The sequence below is a fragment of the Leptodactylus fuscus genome, chromosome 2 (assembly GCF_031893055.1).
Source record: "Leptodactylus fuscus isolate aLepFus1 chromosome 2, aLepFus1.hap2, whole genome shotgun sequence".
NCBI classification, from domain to species: domain Eukaryota; kingdom Metazoa; phylum Chordata; class Amphibia; order Anura; family Leptodactylidae; genus Leptodactylus; species Leptodactylus fuscus.
Genome location: NC_134266.1, coordinates 244,328,619 through 244,350,632, shown reverse-complemented (window position 1 = coordinate 244,350,632; position 22,014 = coordinate 244,328,619). Strand labels below are relative to the sequence as shown.

At 45.9% G+C, this 22,014-nt stretch overlaps 1 protein-coding gene across 1 annotated transcript; it reads right to left on the bottom strand.

Moving 5' to 3' along the window:
• Positions 1-17,122: 17,122 nt before the first annotated feature.
• RASL11A (RAS like family 11 member A) lies at positions 17,123-21,369 on the bottom strand. The gene is made up of 4 exons (XM_075262940.1): positions 21,117-21,369; positions 19,754-19,810; positions 19,046-19,125; positions 17,123-17,707 (listed from the first exon to the last, which is right to left on the bottom strand). The coding sequence occupies exons 1-4, from the start codon at positions 21,235-21,237 to the stop codon at positions 17,240-17,242; spliced, it is 726 nt and encodes a 241-aa protein (XP_075119041.1). The 5' UTR covers positions 21,238-21,369; the 3' UTR covers positions 17,123-17,239.
• Positions 21,370-22,014: the final 645 nt, after the last annotated feature.

The window sequence follows — 22,014 nt, the reverse complement described above, 5'->3', positions numbered from 1 at the left end:
GTCTCCAATATTTTGATGTCTTCAGTACACCCAGAGGAGCCTTTAGAGCGGGCTGATACATTTCCAGTAGGTATTACCGAGGAACTACACAATGCATAACTCATCATTAATGGATCATAGTTGCTACTTTTCATGTTCAAATTGATAAAGCGCAGACAAAATCAAGCTAAATAAATGTATCTGAATACTTTATCCTTCTATTGCCACACACATAGCCCAAAAAGTAAATCACATCCATCTGTTCTGGAGTTACACGTTCCACAAAAAACAAGACGTGTCTAATATGATTTGATGAAACACGCTGGAAAGTATTCCAAGATTTTGTGCCTTAGAATCTGATATTAGAGACAGCCGGTCTAAAGATTGTAAAACACGGAGAACCAATGCTTACACTATAGGAGCCAGGCCGGATCACGTTTCCTAATGTCTTGGGTTTGTTTGATGAAAACAAAAACTACTCCAAATACATTGATATTAAAACCAGTTGTGTGGAGGGTTAGGGTTCTGTTTGTAACATTCCTGTCTCCTGATATAGACCATTCAATGAGATTCTGCTTCAGCTTACCCAACAAATTGTGGTCCGTGTAGAGACAAGTCTGGCCTCCATGTACCCATCATACAAGTCTATGGACCAAATGGAGATGAGCAAACAGGTTTGTATAGAGCCAGAATCGAATTGAATTTTCCTAAAGTTTCAGATTTGATCCTAATTTAAAACTTTGGTGATTTGTCACCCACAACTTGGATGTAAAATTATTAGGTGGAGACCCAGGGTATGTGTAAAGAAATAACAGTTTTATTCATCTTCTCTCACCTCTTTTGGGCATCCTCGTGGCACTCCTTCTGAGTCCTCTTCTGGCCTCCTGGGTGGCGTCATGCATTCTGGGGTCACCCTCAGCAGTGACAACGTGGTACATGACTTAACCTTTAGGCCAGAAGATGACTCAGAGAGAGCACCAGGTGCCGCGAGGATGGCCGACAGAGGTTGGGGAAGGTGAATATAACTGTTTGCTGTTTTTCACACCTCCTCTATTCCTCCACCTACTATACATCCGAATCATCTCCTAGTTTAGTCAATGAGTATTTATGCATTTCAAATTCAAGGGTTTCCAATTCCTTCTCGACTTTCTTACAGTGTCCCCACATAGTGTAATGGCTCCCTTAACACTCAACTCACTGTATTATGTCCCCTTTATGTCCACTACCCAAGACAATAGGCTAATCCTGCCCCCACACAATGTAATGGCTCCCTTATGCTTCCACACAGTATAATGGTCCCTTTTTGCCCCCACACAGTATAATGGCCCACATTTGGCCCATACATCGTACATTGGCCCCCATACAGAGTATGGTCCAAAGACAGTATAATGGTCACATTGTGTCCCATACACATTATAATGGCCACCTTTTGCCTCTATACCCCATATTAAGGTCCTCTTTTCACCCCATTTTGTCCCCGTAACAGCATGATGGCTCCCAGCGTGGCCCAAGGGAGGGAGTGAACAGTGCTACAAATGGCTTATTTTTCCCCAGACTTCCTGCCAACCAGCAAATAAGAGGTGGGTAGTACAGGGAACTGCGATCAGTAGGTGATTCTGAAATATTTAGCACCACTCACTCCCCAGGATTTTAGAAGGCAATGAGTGCTTCCATCTGTTCTGTCTCATTGGAGACCTTCATGGGGTCCCCCAGCTCTGGGCCCCCGGCACATGCCTTGGTTGGATGGGTGCTGACGTTGGCCTTGGTGAGCAGCCATTTTAATGGTGGCGGACTTCTGTCAAGTTCACTGAAGTTCAAACTTTAAAAAAAAAGTTAAACATTTTCTTAGATGAGCAGAAGATAAGAAGATTTTAATGTTTACAACAGAGACTAAAATTTACATAAGGAATCTTTTTTTATAGAAACAATTCTTTAAAACTCCTATTAGTCAGTACCCAACGCCCACATTCCCATTGGAAACTTAAGACAAGTAAAATTCCCAGAAGGGACATTAGTGACAGTGTTGTCACATGCCATCATTCTATGCAAAAGAAAAACAGACATTTTAAGAATCCCAACCGTCCTGTAACTCCATAAACCAACTAGCAAGTTACTTGGCTGGCTGATAAGAAGATGATATATTGGCATTCTAGATCAATAACTAGACAAAGGAATGTTTCCAGACCATTTACAGCTTTTCCAACAAAATTCCTTGTAGACATGTCTGTAAAACTATATCTTTGGTGTTGATCTTGAGACGGATTCCATCTTACTCATATGGCTGAGCCCCAGCGCAACGCAAGCACATTGTCAAGCCATGGAGAAACTTAAAGACCTCTTCCCATCACAGGCATAACTTAAAGTCCCTGAGCCCCAAAGAAAATCTGTATTGAGGTCCCAAGATCTTAGTACAGTGGTACATATTATGCAGCCGAGAGACCTTTGGGGCTCCCTCAGGATTCAGAGCTCGGTAGCTATGGATGAACCTGACAAGGAGCAAGAACCCCAAAACAGCGGTGTACAAATGGGGCCAATCTTTTGTTTGTGGAGTCTCTGCTTTGGATATGGATCTGATACACAGTATAGTCCCATTTATTTCTATGGCACTGGCAGGGATGGTCCCATCAATTTCTCTATGGATATTATACAGTTCATCCATATTAATTTTAATGACTCTTGTAAGAAGTTTAGTGTCACCAATTTTACAAAAATATCAGGAACGAGTCAGTTAGTTTTATGGTGATCAAAGGGGCTGTACTGCCTGTCAATGACATTAAAATCAATGGGGTTGTACTGCCTGTCACTAACATTAAAATCAATGGGGTTGTACTGCCTGTCACTAACATTAAAATCAATGGGGTTGTACTGCCTGTCACTAACATTAAAATCAATGGGGCTGTACTGCCTGTCACTAACATTAAAATCAATGGGGCTGTACTGCCTGTCACTGGCAATAAAATTAATGGGGCTGTACTCCCTGTCACTGACATTAAAATCAACGGGGTTGTACTGCCTGTCACTAACATTAAAATCAATGGGGCTGTACTGCCTGTCACTAACATTAAAATCAATGGGGCTGTACTGCCTGTCACTGGCAATAAAATCAATGGGGCTGTACTGCCTGTCAATGACATTAAAATCAATGGGGCTGTACTGCCTGTCACTGACATTAAAATCAATGGGGCTGTACTGCCTGTCACTGACATTAAAATCAATGGGGCTGTACTGCCTGTCACTGACATTAAAATCAACGGGGTTGTACTGCCTGTCACTGACATTAAAATCAATGGGGCTGTACTGCCTGTCACTGACATTAAAATCAACGGGGTTGTACTGCCTGTCACTAACATTAAAATCAATGGGGCTGTCCTGCCTGTCACTGGCATTAAAATCAGTGGGACTGTACTGCCTGTCAGTGACATTAAAACCAATGGGGCTGTACCGCCTGTCACTGACTTTAAAATCAATAGGGCTGTACTCCCTGTCACTGACATTAAAATCAACGGGGTTGTACTGCCTGTCACTAACATTAAAATCAATGGGGCTGTACTGCCTGTCACTAACATTAAAATCAATGGGGCTGTACTGCCTGTCACTGGCAATAAAATCAATGGGGCTGTACTGCCTGTCAATGACATTAAAATCAATGGGGCTGTACTGCCTGTCACTGACATTAAAATCAATGGGGCTGTACTGCCTGTCACTGACATTAAAATCAATGGGGCTGTACTGCCTGTCACTGACATTAAAATCAACGGGGTTGTACTGCCTGTCACTGACATTAAAATCAATGGGGCTGTACTGCCTGTCACTGACATTAAAATCAACGGGGTTGTACTGCCTGTCACTAACATTAAAATCAATGGGGCTGTCCTGCCTGTCACTGGCATTAAAATCAGTGGGACTGTACTGCCTGTCAGTGACATTAAAACCAATGGGGCTGTACCGCCTGTCACTGACTTTAAAATCAATAGGGCTGTACTGCCTGTCACGGACATTAAAATCAATGGGACTTTACTGCTGTGAGATTCATGCACCGTACCAATTGGCCCATGGGGACGAAGCCTTTGTGCTTCCTATTTTCTATCTCTCTGATGATTCTTACCATGTTTAATGCTCAACTTTATAACCAATCTTACCTCTCATTCAGCAAAAATGGATAAATGCTTTGGACAAGGTTCAAGCATCATGACATTGGTGGGCGCCATTGCAGAACCTTGTTTTGAAAGAGAAGATTGTGCTTTCTGGTTTTCTGGTAGGGTGCGTATTGTGAGTAGTTGTATATTCCCTACTGCACATCTATATATATAAAACTCAAATTCTGTAGTAGTCTTCTCTATACAAATCCACAGTTCTCGCCCGATTTTGGTGAAATTTGGCACGCCCCCCTCTCCACCCACAGGAGCAGAATACTGCACACGTTATATCTCGCTAGCATCCCCCCAACATGAGATTGGGGACTCCGAAGTTAGTCCCTATACATATAATGGGGAAATGTGAAAGCGCTGAGGGGAAAACAAAAGTTGTGACTGACAGGGACGGATTATAGCGACGGCGCCAAAAAGTCGCTGCTGAAGGGGCCGCACCACCACACACAACATGCTAACATTTCACAAACACCATATGAACATCACACAGACAGCACACATACACCAACACACAAGCACAACATCACACAAATACCACAACGCACCACACAAACACCAGACCACTCTAGACACACAACACAAACAACACCCCACAAATACCACAACACCACCCCATAAATACCACATGCACACCACACACAGACATACACACACATACACACACGCAAGGACCACACACGCACGCAAACACACTCAGAGAGATCCAAACTATGCACACGGACGAACTTAGCACATGTGTACTCACACACAACTACCGCACACATGGACACTTGCACTGTGCATGCACAAACACATGGATCACACGTGTGCACACACAGACACACACACACATGCATATATATACACGGACCACAAACGTGCATGCACACACACGCACGCAAAGACAACACACACACGCAAACACACTCAGATGGATGCACTCTATGCACATGGACGAATATAACAAATGTGTACTCACTCACAACTACCGCACGCATGGACACTTGCCCTGCACACGCACAAACACATGGATCACATGCGCACATGCAAGCATACATATACACGTGCATGCACACCCGCATACATACACATGGATCACACACGTGCGCGCACACACAAATACATGCATGCGCACACCACCAGTACCTATCACTGGGTACTGGACCCCTGATGTGCAAGTTGAAGGGGTTAAGCTGTACGGCCAAAGTGTCCTGGTCACTGACATCTGTGATGAGGAGGTTCCTCCCATAATGTTGGGCATGAACATCCTGAAGGGTTGTTATGGAGAAATGCTGGAGGCCCTGCAGAAGACACAACCTACTGCCTTGCCTACCAAAAGGAAGGTGAGCCAGAAAACCATCCGTCTCCTGGCTGCTCAACAAAAGTTTGCCGACATCAGAGAAGAAGTACGTCGAGACTGTGTCCAAGACAGCAGGTTCATGGTTCTCCAACCTGGAACGGAGATTGTAGTGTAGTGTCGTGCCCACGTGGGTATACAAAGACAGAACTATCTGATGGAGCCTTTTCCTCTAGAAGCCTACCCCATGCTGTTGGTTACCCACTGTCTCACCAAGATCACTCATGGGGAGGTGCCAGTACGCATCATGAACTCGAGCAACCTGCCGGTGGAACTAAAGAGGCACTTCCTAGTGGCTGTTGTGTCTTGTGTGACTAAGACATCATTAAGTTTTCTACCCCCTTGGCACATCAGTCTGCACTGAAAGTTGCATCTAAAGGAGAGAAAAGTGCTGACGGTGCCTGGTGGAAGATTTGCATATTGGAGCTGAACAGATTAAAAGAGTTCTTTCCGTGGTGAAGAAGTGTCAGTCAGCCTTCGGTCAGCATCCACTGGGCTTTGGGCACACTAAGTTCATAGAGCATACCATCCCTACTGGTTCACATCGTCCTATCAAGGAGAGGTACCGACCTATTCCCCCGGCTAATTATCAGACTGTTAAGAAGCTGATGGCTGAGATGAAAGATGCTAATGTGATCCATGAGAGCCACAGCCCCTGAGCTGCCCCACTGGTGCTAGTAAAGAAGATGTATGGTGGTATCTGCTTCTGCGTGGACTACAGGAAGCTGAATGCTGTTACCCATAGGATGCCTATCCCTTACCTCATATAGAGAAGTCTCTTACAGTGCTTCAAGCTGCAGCCTACTTCTCCACCCTTGATTTGGCAGGTACCCATAGCTGCTGCTGACTGGAAAAAAATGGCCTTCACAACACCTATGGGCCTCTTTGAATTCAACAGTATTTGGACCCTGCAATACCGCTGGAACCTTTCAACATCTCATGAAGCGCTGTCTGGGGCACAAGAACTTTGAAACTGTCCTTCTGTACCTTGATAACGTCATCTTCTCCAAGACATATGAGGAACACCTACAACACCTTACAGAAGAAGTGTTCCAGATCCTGGCACTCACAGATTAAAGGTGAAACCATCCAAGTGTCACCTGCTGCAGACTCAAGTCTATTACCTAGGGCATGTAGTCAGCGCAGAAGGAGTGAGGCCTTATCTTGATAAGATCACTGCTGTGGAAAACTGGCCTTACGCCTAATACAGTGAAAGAGGTCAGGAGCTTCTTGGGATTTGCTGGCTACTACAGGAGATTTATCCTGAAGTTTGCCCAGATCTCTGAGCCACTCCAGGAATTGCTGAGAGGTCATCCTAAGGATGAGCTGAGGAATTGAATGGGGAGAAGGACAAGAGCATTCCTGAGACTGAAACGCTTGCTGATTGAGCCACCTGTCCTGGGCTGCACACTGGGCTTAGGTGCCATCCTCACTCAAGTCTAGGACAGGAAGAAGAGAGTGATTGCCTTTGCCAACCGTTCTCTGAAAGGAGCTGAAAGAAAGGACCAGGTGGTGTGGGCTGTCACCGAAAAGTTCAGGGACTATCTGGCGGCTATTCACTTTGAGGTCTACACAGACAACAACCCACTAGCACACCTGGCCATTGCACGACAGGGAGCCTTTAAGCAAGATGGGCGTCACGTTTGTCCAACTACAACTTCGTGGTCAAGTACAAGCCCGGAAAAGCCAACGTCAGAGCTGATGCCTTGTCCCAGCTGCCAACAGAGACCAGCTCTGGTGAGGATACTATTGTGTGGGAAGAAGTGGAGATGTTCATGGAAGTTTATGCCTTCTATGACCGCAAGAAGCTGCGTACTACTTCTTATCACCCACAGGGCAATGGTCTGTGTGAGAAGATGAATCAGACTCTTTTTGGGATTCTCAGGACTTTGTCACCCTCCAGCTGAGCAGATTGGCCATTGCGGTTAACTGAGCTGGTCTACGAGTACAACAACCAGAAGCAGCTGTCAACCGGAGGAGACATGGAAAGCTGCGAACTGACATTGCCTTGGGAGTGGCTGTTCCTGATTACATCAATCCACTACCAAAGACTGACTGGGTGAGTGACCATCAGAGGCGCCTGGCTGAAGCTCATGATGTTGTGGAAGCCCGCATGAAAGATGCACGGGCCAGGCACGAAGCAGAGCACAACTCGCAAGTTGGATTCCAGGTGGGAGACTGAACCTTACACCCTCTCTGCACAGCCTTATCCTGATGTCTTCATCATCGAGAAGGAAGGAAGGAAGCCACAGGTGGTCCAGGAATTGCTTGAAGGTGTGTCTGCAGGTGAACCCTACACCCTCAGTGCTGTCTCCTTACTCTGAGGGTAGTTCGGATAAGGAGGTCCTCATTCCAGAGACCGTCACAGTCCCAGCAGCACCAGGGAACCTTTGCAGTGGGATACCTCCAGAATTCTTTGTTCTCTGTCTGGTTTTCCAGCTGCCTGCTAATGGAGGAGTTCCCAGGTCACCTCCTGGGTCACAGATGTCTGCTGTGTGTGCTGAGGCGGAAGAACAGATGGAGCTAGATGAAGTCATCCCTGTAGGTCCTGTTCCAGCCCATCCAACTAGCCCAGCTGTTGTCCTTGGTGTTTCAGGAGAAGTAGCCGAGAAGAGGACCACCAAGGGGAAGCGTTCAGCAGGATTCTTGGATTAAGGTCAGAGTTCTTCCTGTCCCCAGTGCGAACTTGTGGACACTGCCCCATTTCACCCTGTTATCACCTGTCCTCTTGCTCCAGGATTGGACACTCATGTAATTGTGCCCTGGAGTATCTATTGTATCTTGTAGAGGCCCTGGGATTGGACACTCACACACCTGTGCCTCAGGGACCTCTTCTGTGATGTCATCACCCCTTTTCAGCATGCTTTGCTGGTACCTGAGATTGTACACTCACGCACCTTCGCCCATGTTCCCTTTCTTTGGACTTAACTATTACATATATTGGTTTGTTTATTAGTTGTCATGTTTAATTTGTCATGCCCTTGTTTGTCTTTTCTTGTCTGCTGCAGTGCCTTCCGTAGCCTGGGCTAAGATTTGCCGAGGGCGGCTCAGGTTAAAATAGGTGGGTTATTGCAGTATCCCAATGTTACTGCTTCATGTGTTTGTCTATTGTGCCTCTGGGCTATGTTGGTATGTCCCATCCTTTATGTTATATGTCATTGTTTGCATCTGCTCCTTTGTTATTTCCCCTTCACTTTTCAAACCCTTGCCCTGGTTCGGCCCTGGCCAATCACAGGCCACTGGGTGGGGTTGTAGGAGACCTGTCTCCACGGTGACCCTTGGTCCAGAGTTCAGTTAGTTCCAGTTCAGACTTTGAGGAGTGCACAGTGCAGAGCCTTCATGTACCCCGGCTCCTGGACTGTGGACCAACGGTAGCATTACAGCCCCAAGAAGGACCACTTTATGCCCCAGTCTCAACTAGAGACAGCCCTGAGAAAGGAGTTGCTGCTGTCTATTCTGTTGGACTTTATTTGTGCCGTTCCAGGAGGAGCAGGAGAGGACTTTGACAGGAGGTACGAGTTGAGGCCTAGTATCCAGGTCACTGGAGCCCTGTCAGGTCCCCTTGAACCATCATCCCCAGCATCCTAGATTGGAGTGGCATGAGATGAGGAGTAGTGGTGGACTTTACCACAAAGCCTGTAACATCCCTGGGCAACTGCCTATAACCAAGGCAGGAGGATTGGACAGTGGACTACTACCCCCATCTGCAAACTGCTGTTCTGTCTGCTCCAGTTGAGTTAAATAAACTGTTTCCTGGTTTCACTGCACATCTGGATTCCTGAGTCGTGCCTGCGTGACCATCAGGGGCCTTCCAATTAACACCACAACGACTCAGAAAGGAGAGGTCCGCTCTCCAACTGGAAACTCCTTGGGGGGACCTACTACTACCAGCATCATCCGGTAGAGCTGCAGGACCCCCCCTGTGTCTGGCCCTTGAGAGGGATTGGCGTGTATGCTGGAGTGTGCTCGGCATCCGCCACTACAACTTACATCCTCTGGTGTCCTCCATCTGGGTTGCAGCATATTGTTGGGCAATCATGCCCTTGTGAGTCATCGAGACACAACTGCATTCACATTTTCTGGCTGAGATGCCAGCTGCACTACACATTGGTCTTTGGCTGTGCGATGGGTGTAGTGGCTGAAGTCACGCCCTAGAGATAAGCGTCCATCATGGACATCATTTATTATGTGCTAGCCTCTGCCCGCGACTTCGTCTGCGCGTTGTTGGCGTCGATGACCCGCCTATATTCAGCAAATTGCTGCCATCAATGGTTTGCCTACTCTGGTGTTTCGGCAGCTCTTAAGCTGTCCTGCTGCTGAACTTGTTCCTCGCACCGTGCCTGTGATTGTACCAGCATCTTAGCAGTTCGCTAGGACGCCATATAATGAGAGTGTTGTTGGCGTTGATGATCCACCTGCTCCGGCGTTGCAGCAGCTGTCAAGTTGGCCTGCCACTGAACTCGCTCCTCGAGCTATACCTGTGATTGTTCCGGATTGTTCCTGTGATTGTTCAATATCTTTATTGAGAAACAGTGTATAAAAATATATATGGGAAGGTATCTACCAACAGACAAGAAGGGGATCCTATACAGATGATGGTCCAATATGTAGAATGTAATTTATGTAAATATCCAATAAAATGGAAGACAGTAACTAAATAAACAGCACTAGGGATAGGTAGTAAATAAGCCCTGTAGCAAACTACTGCTAGCATATACAAACCACAAAGATGCAATAAATTGATTGGTGATACGAGTAAATTAACAATACCTTACCTTTCGGCATATCTTCTGCTCCTCACACCTAGGTGGTGGCTCCCATCTCTGCAGCCCTCAGACTCCAAGGTCTGTTCATCGTTCCCTATCTAGACAACTGGCTCTTAAAAGCTCAGTCTCCTCAAGTCCTCCTGCAGCATCTGCAGTTAGCCATCTCCTTCCTCCAGAGGTTAGGCTGGCTAATCAATTGGGAGAAGTCCGAGGTAATCCCCTCCACCCGGAGGAAGTTTTTAGGGTTCCTGTTGGACTCAAAGACCCAGCAGATCTCTCTATCCGCCCCCCGGAGGCTGAGGATAGAGGTGGCCGCCCATTTTCTTTACAGAACCTGGCACGTGTCCATCAGAACCGCCAAGAGAGTCCTAGGCCTAATGTCATCTACTGCCAGGGCTTTCCCCTGGGCTTTATGGCATTCCCGTCCTCTCCAGACGGAAGTATTGGCGACCTGGAACAGGTTTATGGAAGGACTGCACAAAATGATCTGCCTTTCACCCAGTACCCATCTTTCCCTCAGATGGTGGATACACCTGAAAGACGGACGGTCCTTGGTCCAACCATTTTGGACCCTGTTGACAACAGATGCATCCTAGACTGGATGGGGAGCCCACGTAGACGAGAGGACTGTGCGAGGTCATTGGAGCAGCCCGGAAGCAGAATCTTCCAACCAGAGGGAACTCAAGGCGGTATACCTGGTATTGCTTCACTTCGCTCCCTACCTGAGAGGCAAAGCAGTCCGGGCGGACAACATGACATCAGTGTTGTACCTGAACAAACAGGGAGGAACCAGGTCCAGGCCTCTCCTGAAGATCACAGACCTGATCTTTTCCTGGACAGAGAAGAACCTGTCCCAGTTATCCGCTGTTCACATCAAGGGCTTCCTGAACATAGTAGTGGATCAGTTGAGTCGGGGTATTACCGTATCAGGAGAATGGTGCCTCAATCCAGAGGTGTTCCAGCAAATTGTCCAGAGATGGGGTCTCCCAGAGGTCGACCTCATTGCAACCCAACTCAACACCAAGGTAGAGAAATTCTGTTCGCTGTATCAAGAGGACAATCCCTTGGCAGTGGATGCCCTGTCCATCCCTTGGAGGTTCAGGCTGGTATACATATTCCCTCCAATTCCCATCATACCCAAGGTATTAATGAAAATAAGACAGGACCAAGTCCAGGTGACTGCTATAATACCATTCTGGCTGAAAAGGACTTGGTTCGCCCAGCTCATAGGCATGAATCACGGCGAGTACTGGAGGCTTCCCCCTCTCCCAGACCTGGTCACTCAAGGAGGCCTGAGATGGAGGTTGACCGGTCCCTATTCCTAAATAGTGGACTGTCAGAGGCCGTTCTGAACACTCTTGCCTGTGCCAGGGAAGAGTCCACAAACAAGAACTACCAAAGGATCTGGACGATCTTCAAAACGTGGTGTAGTGGACGGGATGTATCTTTTTCTAATCCTCCAGTGGAGGTCATCTTGGAGTTTTTTAGAACGGCCTAGACAAAGGGCTATCTCCTTCCTATCTGAGGAGGAGTCCATCTCAACACCCTTTGGTATCTGCATTCCTAAAGGGAGCTATATGAATCAAACCCTCGGTGTCAGCTCCTGTTCAACAATGGGATCTTGGAACTGTCCTTTCAGCCCTCTGCGACTCTCCATTTGAGCCGTTAAGGGATGTTGCTTTAAAATTTCTGGCCTACAAAACAACCTTTCTACTGGCAATTACCTCGGCCAAACGGGTTGGTGAGCTCCAGGCCCTATCATCAGAGGAACCTTACACCTCTTTGAGGACAGGGTACAATTGCGGTTTTTGCCAGAGTTTAGACCCAGGGTGCCTTCTGTCTCAAACTTAAATCAACTAATTTCATTGTCAGTCTTTTTTCCTGCTCCCTCCTCTCCTGAGGAGGAGAGACTCCATGTGCTGGATGTGGTCCGATGTCTGCGGATCTATTTGGAGCGCACTGAGTCATTTAGAAGGTCAGAGAACATTCTGGTGAGCTTTACTGGGAGGTTCAGAGGCTTGAAAGCCTCTAAACCCTCTATCTCCCGGTGGGTTAAGGAGGCCATAAAGATGGCATTCTCCTCTCAAAGTCTTCCTTCTCCAGCATGCCTTAGGGCACACTCTAAGAGGGCAGTCTCGACATCATGGGCAGAACAAAGGACGATGCCCTTGGAACATATCTATGCGGCGGCCTCCTGGTCCTCCCATTCCACATTTGTGAAGCACTATAGACTGAGCTCACGTGCTTTGGACGCTACTGCCTTCGGGCGATTGTCTTGGGCTCTGTAAGTTGAGGAAACCCTCCCTAAGGGGATTACTTGTCATCTCCCCATATTGTGCTGCTGGTATGACAACAGGGAATCGTTGATTATTTAGATAATCTGTTTTTTCCTTAGTCATAACAGCAGCACAAGGCTTCCCTCCCTAATTTTGATTATTACTGTACTTTTGTATTAACACGCGGGGGGGAGGTCTCGGTGCCCTCTTATAGGGCCTAGTCAAGCATGTATAATTAATTGCTAATTAAAAATTCCGCCTGTCCTACCAGCACACAGGGGCAGAAATACCCATATTGTGCTGCTGTTATGACTAAGGGAAAACAGATTAACTACATAATCAACGATTATTGGTACCTCTATGGACACTTTTATATAAAAATGATTGTACAATTTCACCATATGGATGTATTGTGCTCTTAGCCTAAGTATTTCAGAAAATCCTCTTACTGAAAAAATATGGATTCGGAAACCTTGCACAAGACCCACCAAAATGTGTTTCTCATTACGGCCGGTATCATAAGACGGAAACTAGACTGCAAAACTAGATTTAAGCTATGGCCCATAGGATTGCAGACATGTCTAGAAGCAGCGGGTAGCAAAGGATCAGAGAACTCAGTGTCTGTGTTTTGTCTGACGGCAGGAAATTGTGCTACTACAGCACTGGATGTGCGCCATTTCAGGCATCTGGCTTTTGTTGATGCGTGAAAATAAATTCCAAAAATAATTGATATGAGGTCCCTGGAATGCTCGACTAAAAGGAGTAGGTGGGGAGCAAAGACTTCAATTTAACATTCCTCCAGATATGTGGTAACCAAATGTGTCTGAGCAGTCAAAAAACACATCTAGTTGAGCAATGAGATCTGCCGAGTTAAATGGTCGCACAAAAATTTTATACAAAAACATTAAAAACCTGATTTATTTTTTATATTAAAGTAATAAGTGCAGTTCAAAAGTTTTCTAAGCTGCATTATACTGAGATGATAAGTTCTAGTAACACCCTAACTTGTGGTTACACAATACAACCGTGTGGTTATACCATACAATGTGATTACATCATAAGGATAACCACGAGGTTACACAATATTTTGTGTTTCCACCATACAACAATGTGGCGACACCGTACATACAGCACAGAACAGGCAGCACTGCAACTGATGAGCAAAAACAAACAGGATTTATTCCAACCGCAACGTTTTCGATCCAATACAAATAGGACCTTTCTCAAGTCTGCACCGTATGTAGTGATTCCATTATGTGTACATGTGCATCCACCATGCAACAATGTGATTGCAACATACAAAATGGTTACAAGATTCAGTCAAGCAATTCGATTTCATGATAAAACCATGAGGTTGCAAAATACTTTGTGTGTCTATCATACAACAATGTGGTTCTGGAGTTCATGGGCTTGGGTGCAAAAACTCAGCCTCTGTGACCAGACCACCATGGAAACTTCTTCATATCATGCCCGTGTACACACAAGTTCTCATCATTCCCTTGTCTATGCCCCCCACATAGTATCATGCCCTCCTTTTGCGCCTCAGTCTTCCAACAAAATCCCTCCATGATTATTTGCTGCTGAAGAACTGCTATTTTTGCCATGAAATGCTTAATGTTCTCCTTACTGACAGTGGAAGGCTGTGTATCATAAATCTTCTCACTCCATTGCACCAGAGGCCAGGGGAAATACATTTACTATGCACAGGCTGCCAGTCATCAAAAGAGAGAAAAGAAGTCTAACCAGCTATGGCGTCTTAAATGTGACCTCTGGGCCCCTTAGGCCTCTGGGCCTAGTTGCAGTTGCAGCCACTGCAACCCCTATAATTATGGCAGTGAATGACAATAACAGCATGGGGATACCGGCTCCAGTAGACTGTCACTTCATCCTCCAGTTTTAATAAAGTCCCTAGCAAGAATAAGGCACGTCTCATTTTTCAAGAGGCTCCATCCTTTTAAAAAATCGGGGGCGCGTCTGTGTACCAGAATGACAATTTACACCAGTCAGGAGCTGGCATACTCTAGGTTCACACTAGCGTTCACCTGTCTGTTCTGAGCACAGACCAGGTCCGGCCGTGAGCGGCGGTGAGCGTTTTATGCTCTCCGCCGCGAAACCGGATTTTTTTATCCGGACACAGAGTACTGCATGTCCGACTCTGTGCCCAGATTATAAAACCCGGTTTCGCGGCGGAGAGCATAAAACGCTCACCGCCGGACATCTCTCTCACCCATTCAAATGAATGGGTGAGAGAGACTCCTGCAGGTTTCCGTCTCCTGCCTCTGTTTTAGGCAGGAAACGGAAACCTGCAGAACGGAGTTCACAACGCTGATGCGAACGAGCCCATAGATGTCCATTATAACTTATGCCAGAGTTATAATAAATATGTTGGGTTGAGATGTCCACACCTTCCACCCTGCTCTACCGATGTGCGCAAAAAGTGACAAGTAGGCAACATGGTGGTTGTGGTGCATCTTTGCCACAAGAAAGGACCTTGGGCCATATGTACACCAAATTATCACACCCCTACTACAGAAAACTGGACGCTTTGATGAATTTCCTCATTGACTTGATAGATATCCCAAGTGCATAGTATAATGCAAGCCACCAAAAAAGTAGCAGACATAATACACCCCTATGCCATGACAGCTAGTCTCTGTGTGGACCCTTAAAGCAAGAGCAATGTTGCTATGAAGATCACAGACCGTGTCAGTATTGCAGAGATCAGTAAGATGGGGTCATTCTGCTATTGCCACAGTTCCTGAATCCAGTGAATCCAGAATTGGCTTGGGGAACATTCACATATGTCTGGCAATCTGGAATAGATTCCCTCTGATATTGTTGCTTTGGATCGCAGCGTGATGACTGCAGCATTTTTGTGTCTGGCTTGTTGCCAGTTCCCGCACTGTGCCCCACCTGCCCTAACCTGTAGACAGATGTAGTACAACCGCCTTATTGTAAGAGCTTCTCTCTCATTGCTGGCTATATGCAGTAATATCTCAGATGTTGTGCATCTGAAATTCCCGACCCCCATCTTGGGCCAGTAGACAGCCTGCCAGGAGGGGTTAACAAAAAGGTAATAGGGTAATAGATTTATCCAATGCATAATGGTCGATGAATGACCTCGCTTTCTCTTGGGCTGCTCTTCAGTTTAGGGAGCCATCACTGTACTTGGTTCTGATGCAGAGATGTAACCTGACGCTCCTGGGCTCCAATGCAAAATCTGTAATGGGGCCCCTGCTTACAATGTGCTATGTATACTGTTGTAGAATGGACTTTGGGCCCCTCAGGCTTAAGGGCCTGGTAGTTATTTCTACCTATACACCCTCGATAGCTACGTCCGTCTTCTGATGCCATTCTTTATCAACACGCGGTATATAGCATGTCGCCCAGGTAAAACTGAAGTGTGCAATGGTGAGGGGTCCTCTTTAAGTTCTGGTTTATTTTATAGAAAGAGACCCCAGCTGTCAACCATAGTTAACGGTCTTGAAAAAGTCGAGACATAAGGAGTTGTATCAGGATTTGACATCGTCGCCAATTGTCAGGATAGGGAATAATTTTTTGAGTGGTTGGGTTCCGGCCAATGGGAACCCCACTCTTCCTGGGTCCCATTTTCCCATCCTCTCCGTTCAGTCTCTATACCATCCCATCAATCATGTGGGTCCCCGTGGTTGGACTCGCCCTGATCAGAAAGTTATCCCTTATGCTACCAATAGAAGATAACTTTCAATCTTGCTACGACCCCTTTTCAGGATTTCTTGTAAAATAGCAGTCCCCTCCCCTGCGGTCAACTATGACCAGCTACCATTTAGTTTTTTTCAGTGGTGGGTCATGTGACCCTGCAATTATGCCCCCTTGTGATCACCTGACACTGTTAGCACAATACATCATTGCCTGTGAATTTAAAGGGGTTTTCCTGAACTTATTAATTCGCGACCTATTCTTACATTAGATCACCTTTTGAAGATCAGTGGGGTCTGACACCTGGGATCCTTGGGGATCAACTGTTTAAAGTTTTGTAGGCCATGTGACATCATGTTCAAGGGTCATATGGCCTGATCAACTGAATGAGGTGATCTGCGATACCGAGCACATCCTATATATCAGCGGTCAGCAACCTTCAACACTCCAGCTGCTGTGAAACTACAACTCCCAGCATGCTCCATTCACTTCCATGGGAGTTGCAAGAACAACAGAGCAAGTATGCATGCTGGGAGTTGTAGTTTTACAACACCTGGAGGTTGCTTACCACTGCGCTGTATGAATGTGAGCCATGTACTGAAGAGAATACGGTGCTCATGGAAATGTTGCTGCCTCAAGTAGTTGATCAGCTGGCGGTTGGGGGTCAGCACCCTGCCAATTTATAATTGAACACTATAGGTCATCAATTATTTACCCTGAGCAACCCCTTGAAGGTGAGTTTCGGTGGCGGTTTGCTTAATCTCATGCCCTTGACCGCCCAAAACACACACTTTTAGTGTTTTATGTTTTTTTGCAGTACAACTAGGTGTAAGATTTCAGTGTGGTACATACCCTAGAATTTTAACCCTTTGTGCAAAGGTGTTCCCTTCACACTGGTTTACGACAATGCACCCAGTTACCAGACAAACACGTAATGCTTAAATAAATACCAATTTATGTTGTATGCATGCCGCCATACACACTGGAATGTCCGTACAAAAATAAATTACTCTATAATATGTATAAAAAAGAAGTCTATTGTACACAGGTTCTTGACTATGCCACGGCTGAGGAAGTCTTGACTTTCGGCGACAGCGCCTGTTTGAAGCGTCTCTTTAAGTCTTGCATGTTTGGCGACTTTGGCCGGGGGATAATGGATCCTCGCCGTTTCTCTCCGTTGCTGGTGGACTGGTGCTTGCTGATGTCTTTGCAGAGGTGCTGGAACACGTCACAAACGTCCTGACAGTTCTCGCTGGTGGAAATTTCCACAAATGAGCATCCCAGTTCACTGGCGAGCTGAATGCCCGCTTCTGAGGGCACCTGCCTCACGTGGAGAAGGTCCCCTTTATTGGCCACTATGATGATGGGCGTCTTAGTGTCTGAATTAACTTTGCGGATGTGCTGGTGAAGGTGACGGATATACTCATAGCTCCTGTTGTCAGTGATGGAGTATACAAGGAGGAAGCCTTCTGCTGACTGCACGCACCGCAACATATCTGCCACTTGGGACACATCATCGTCCACCTGCACAAGAGAAACAGCACAACTGTCAGACATGTGTAGCCATAACATAGCTATATATTACACAATACACTTGTCTACAGGTCTGGAATCAGCTGTAGAAATTACAGGGGGTGTCCAGAAATATATACAAATATGTATACAAATGTCACATGGGCGCCATCTATAGGTCATCCTGTAAACTGCCATGACTACATATAGCAGCGAGCTAACAATTAATGAATGTGCCCTAAAAGTGTTCTCCCAGATCTGGTTACCACTGTGAATAGAGAGGTGACCGCACATTCACAGGTCTCTATAGTCACTTATTTGGGTGTTCCAAAAATAGTCAAGCAAGACTATTTACTATTTCGTTTTGTTTTACATCAACCCCACTGAGTTTGCCCTAAATCCTGGACAACCCCTTTAACATTTTTAGATATATGTTATATATATATATATATATATATATATTATATAATACATTTTTTTAGCACTCACAGTTTATATTACACCTACATTTAATGTAGTGCTGGATACTGTATTGTATCACTGTATTCCCTTTTTAGGCCCTATTCACAACTGCGTTCGGATTTCCGCTTGAGGATCCCTCGAACGGAAACCTATCCACATAAAAAAGCGGTTACCTAAGGAACCCCATGGACCCTATAGATTATAATGGGGTCTGTTTTGTTTCCGCAAGCATCACTTTTCTCTCTGCATGTTTCATGCGGGTCCACACGAACCCCATTATAGTCTATATGGGGTCTGTGGGGTTCCTTAGGTAACCGTTTTTTATGCGGATAGGTTTTTGATCAATGTGGATTTCCCAAACAGAAACCTGAACACAGATGTGAACCGGGCTTTAGACTTCCTCAGCTGGAGGGGGGTGGAGGAGACCCCAGTTCAGGAGACAGTGGACCCATGTTTATAATCCATAAGTGTCTAAAAAGGGAATGTCCCTTTAAACTCCCTCCAGTCGCCCCTGCTGTTCTAGATGAGAACACTTATGACAATACCGTATTCGCCGCACACTCATGTGTGCTTATTACTAGTGACTTCTCCGGATACGTCCTGAGTCAGAAGGATTAGTGAGTCATTTGTGGGGTACTAATGTCATTTCCCAGCACCAGACAAAGAGATGTAACAAGTGCAGAATGGAAGTGTCTGTCTACATAACATAGGCGAGGAGTGAATACGTCTAGAAGATTAGTCTCCACCTTGTGGATGTCCAGCTGTTGCAAAACTACAACACCCAGCAAGGCTGTCAGGGTTTACTGAGCGTTGCAGTCCTGGAACAATCCAAAGCACGCAGGGTGGAGATTTCTGTTTGAGAGTGTCAGGATGTGATGGGATCTTTACCTTGACATAGCCTGGGGTGTCCTGGATCTGCACGGACATATGTTCTCCTTCCACACTCACGAGTCGGGAGTACAGGTTTCCTGAAAAAGAAATATTCCAATATTATAGTCCAATGTTACAAAAGATTTATCACGGGAGAAAAACTCACAATAACAACTATTAACAGGAGATGTGATGAGTGTTTAATCACTGGAGATCCCTCACCAAGTGCGAGAACGGAGGTGCCACATCCTAGGTTTGATTGGTACAATGGTCACACAGGGGTGCCATTGAAAGTCTATGGGACTGATAGCTGAGCACTGTACTAAACTATATTAGTCAGTCCATATAGAATGAATCCCAGGTGGTCACACTTATCACCTATGGTGTGTTATTCTGGGGTAAACCCTCAAATTGCTCCTGGGTCCAGTTAGACGTTTCTGGTGTCCAACATTCCAACATAAGAATTCCCATAGACAAATAAAGGGAAACAACACCATTTCTTAAACTATAAGACGTCATATTGATGAAGCCCCTATAGAATAGTACTAAATACTAAATTTGCCCCATTGTCTCCCCATCTCCTGATACTGACCAGCCACGGCATTATCTATACCTCCATATGTCCCAAGTATGGCCAGTCTTAGTAGGAAGAACTAGCGGGATACACTTAACAGGACAATTTTGTTTGGGACCCCCCAGAAATTGCGTCTTAGATAGTGAACTTACCGGTATTAGCTTCATAGTCTCCTATAAATCGCTTTGTGAGGAATCGGACGATCATTGCTGTAGGGAAAATATAGACAATGGTCAGTGAGATGCTTTAGGAATGGATACAGAAAAATAGGTTAAATGAGTAAAAATAAGGGACATAGGGTGGGTAGTAATCATATATATATAGCGGTGGCATTATAATAAGTAGAATATATCCCTATATAGGGTACCATTAGCTAGAACAGTGCAATAGATATGTCTAAGACTTTAAAGACTGTATAGTGACTATAGCGGACCATAGATAAATGCTCATAGATGATCCTATAACTTTGTCGGTCCCAGAGTGCCCATAGATATGGCCGTAACTCTTATTGTCCAAGGACATGCCTATAATGTAAGAGTTCCTATAGATGTGTCTGTAGCGTTGATGATCTAAGAGTGACCAGTGGTGGACAAAGTCCTGGCCTGACTACAGAAGACTTTGTGGCCATCAAACAAACCAAGAAGTTGGCACTACTAAAACCATTGGTTACCTGGCCTCCTAGAATGTGCCCACGCGGATTTGGAGAATCGATGGCGATAAAATAACTGAAACCATTTCCAAGAATTGTAACCTGTATCACAGATGCTGGAAAATTAAAGGGATTTCCTAAATTCGACCCTTATCTACAGCTGGGACCTCCTAACAATTACAAGAGTGGGCTCCATGTTTGAATACAGTAGTGCCCTACTCAATATCTATGGGGTAGACAAGATATCAGAGCGCAGCAATTGGCTATCTTCATCCTATTTCATTACATGATGGCAGTAAACCATATTAAACTAGAATAGGAGATTTCCCAGATAGGATCAGCAGGGGTTAATGTGTAACTTTATATGCTACAGATAGTGAATACCATTGTAGCCAATTCTCCTTGCCTGTGGTTATAGACAAGTGTTCCCACTGGAGCAGTATTGATTATGGTTATATTTTATGCCTATGACAAGTTCGTGGTAAGATTCGGGGAGTTTAGTGGTTCTAACCCTGCTCCAGTGCTGGAGTCCAGGAATCGAATCTGCCCAGGAGATGTGCAAGGAGTTTGTACGTTCTCCCCGGGTTTGCGTGGGTTTCCCCCATCTACACGCCAAAGACATACTGATAGGTAAATGCAGAATTTAGTAAATCTATAGGGGGATAGGATCCAATGTCTGGGGTCTGTGTACTGCTCTGCAGCATATGTTGGTGAGATATAAAGGAATAAATAGGAATGTATCAGATTGGATACAATTGTAACTATTTGGTAGCAGATACAAGAATTCCTTTGTATCCATTCCTGACTTTGCTAATAAAACTGCACATAAACTGCATGTGTGAACACAGCACACTCAGGACACTTACCAGTCTTGCCCACATTGCTTGCCCCCATCACAGCCATTTTAATATCCCGGACAGTAAAATAATCCGCAGACTCCGGAATTGGTGCAAGTAAGAAGTTGCTGGACATGGTCGGTAGACGCATGAGAGACGCAGGATGGTGCAAGGTCCAGTCACACAGAGCCGCTCATCCAAGTGCGGTAATAAAGTGGCAGTGCGATTAATGCAGCAGATGCAGGATGTGTATGAGCAGTAAGAGCTGAGGGAGAGTACAGGAGGCTGCCGGGGATCCTCAGCACAATGCGACTCCTTATATACAGGCACAAGTCCTCAGCCGCAGCCAGGAAAGGCAATGAGGGCGGCTCAGGGGGAATGGCGCTGGTTACGCAGAATGACGCTCCGTGCTGCTGCTGCTGCTGCTGCTGCTGTCATCTGTGCCCCGGGAACCCGACTACAGACAATGGAGCTGTGGGCAGTGCGAGGCGGGGGGCCCTGGATAGCATCAGGTACCCCCGATGGATGGGCTGCAGGGGAGCACGGGGAAGCTCGCAGGAATTACACCCATTTTTGGTAGAAGCAAATCCTATCCTTGCATCGATGTCAATGCAGAGACATTACATTCCTGCAGCCCACTACAGTGTAAAACTAACGCCATATTCACACTGTGCTTGCAGAATAGATTTGAATATACCGTTTCTATACTGCCCCACAGATCCCATATGTGTCAATGGCAGATCCTCACCCAGGCTGCCAGGGGAAAATTTGCACCTTTGGTAGCCGAGCAGTTTTCACAGCTTTGAGATGGACAAATGAAACCGAAATTGCATAAAAAAAAATCATCCTAATCCCCATACCCATACCTATATATATTCGTAACCACTTCAGTACCGGGCCAATTTGTGCTCCAGGACCAGACACATTT

Bases quoted from the DNA above. Each gene is read 5' to 3' on its own strand.
- RASL11A (XM_075262940.1), bottom strand. From the start codon at position 21,237: ATGCGTCTACCGACCATGTCCAGCAACTTCTTACTTGCACCAATTCCG. The intron at 19,811-21,116 runs GTAAGTGTCCTG...TTTTCCCTACAG, and splicing joins AAGCAATGTGGGCAAGACTG to CAATGATCGTCCGATTCCTC. The intron at 19,126-19,753 runs GTAAGTTCACTA...TTTCTTTTTCAG, and splicing joins AGACTATGAAGCTAATACCG to GAAACCTGTACTCCCGACTC.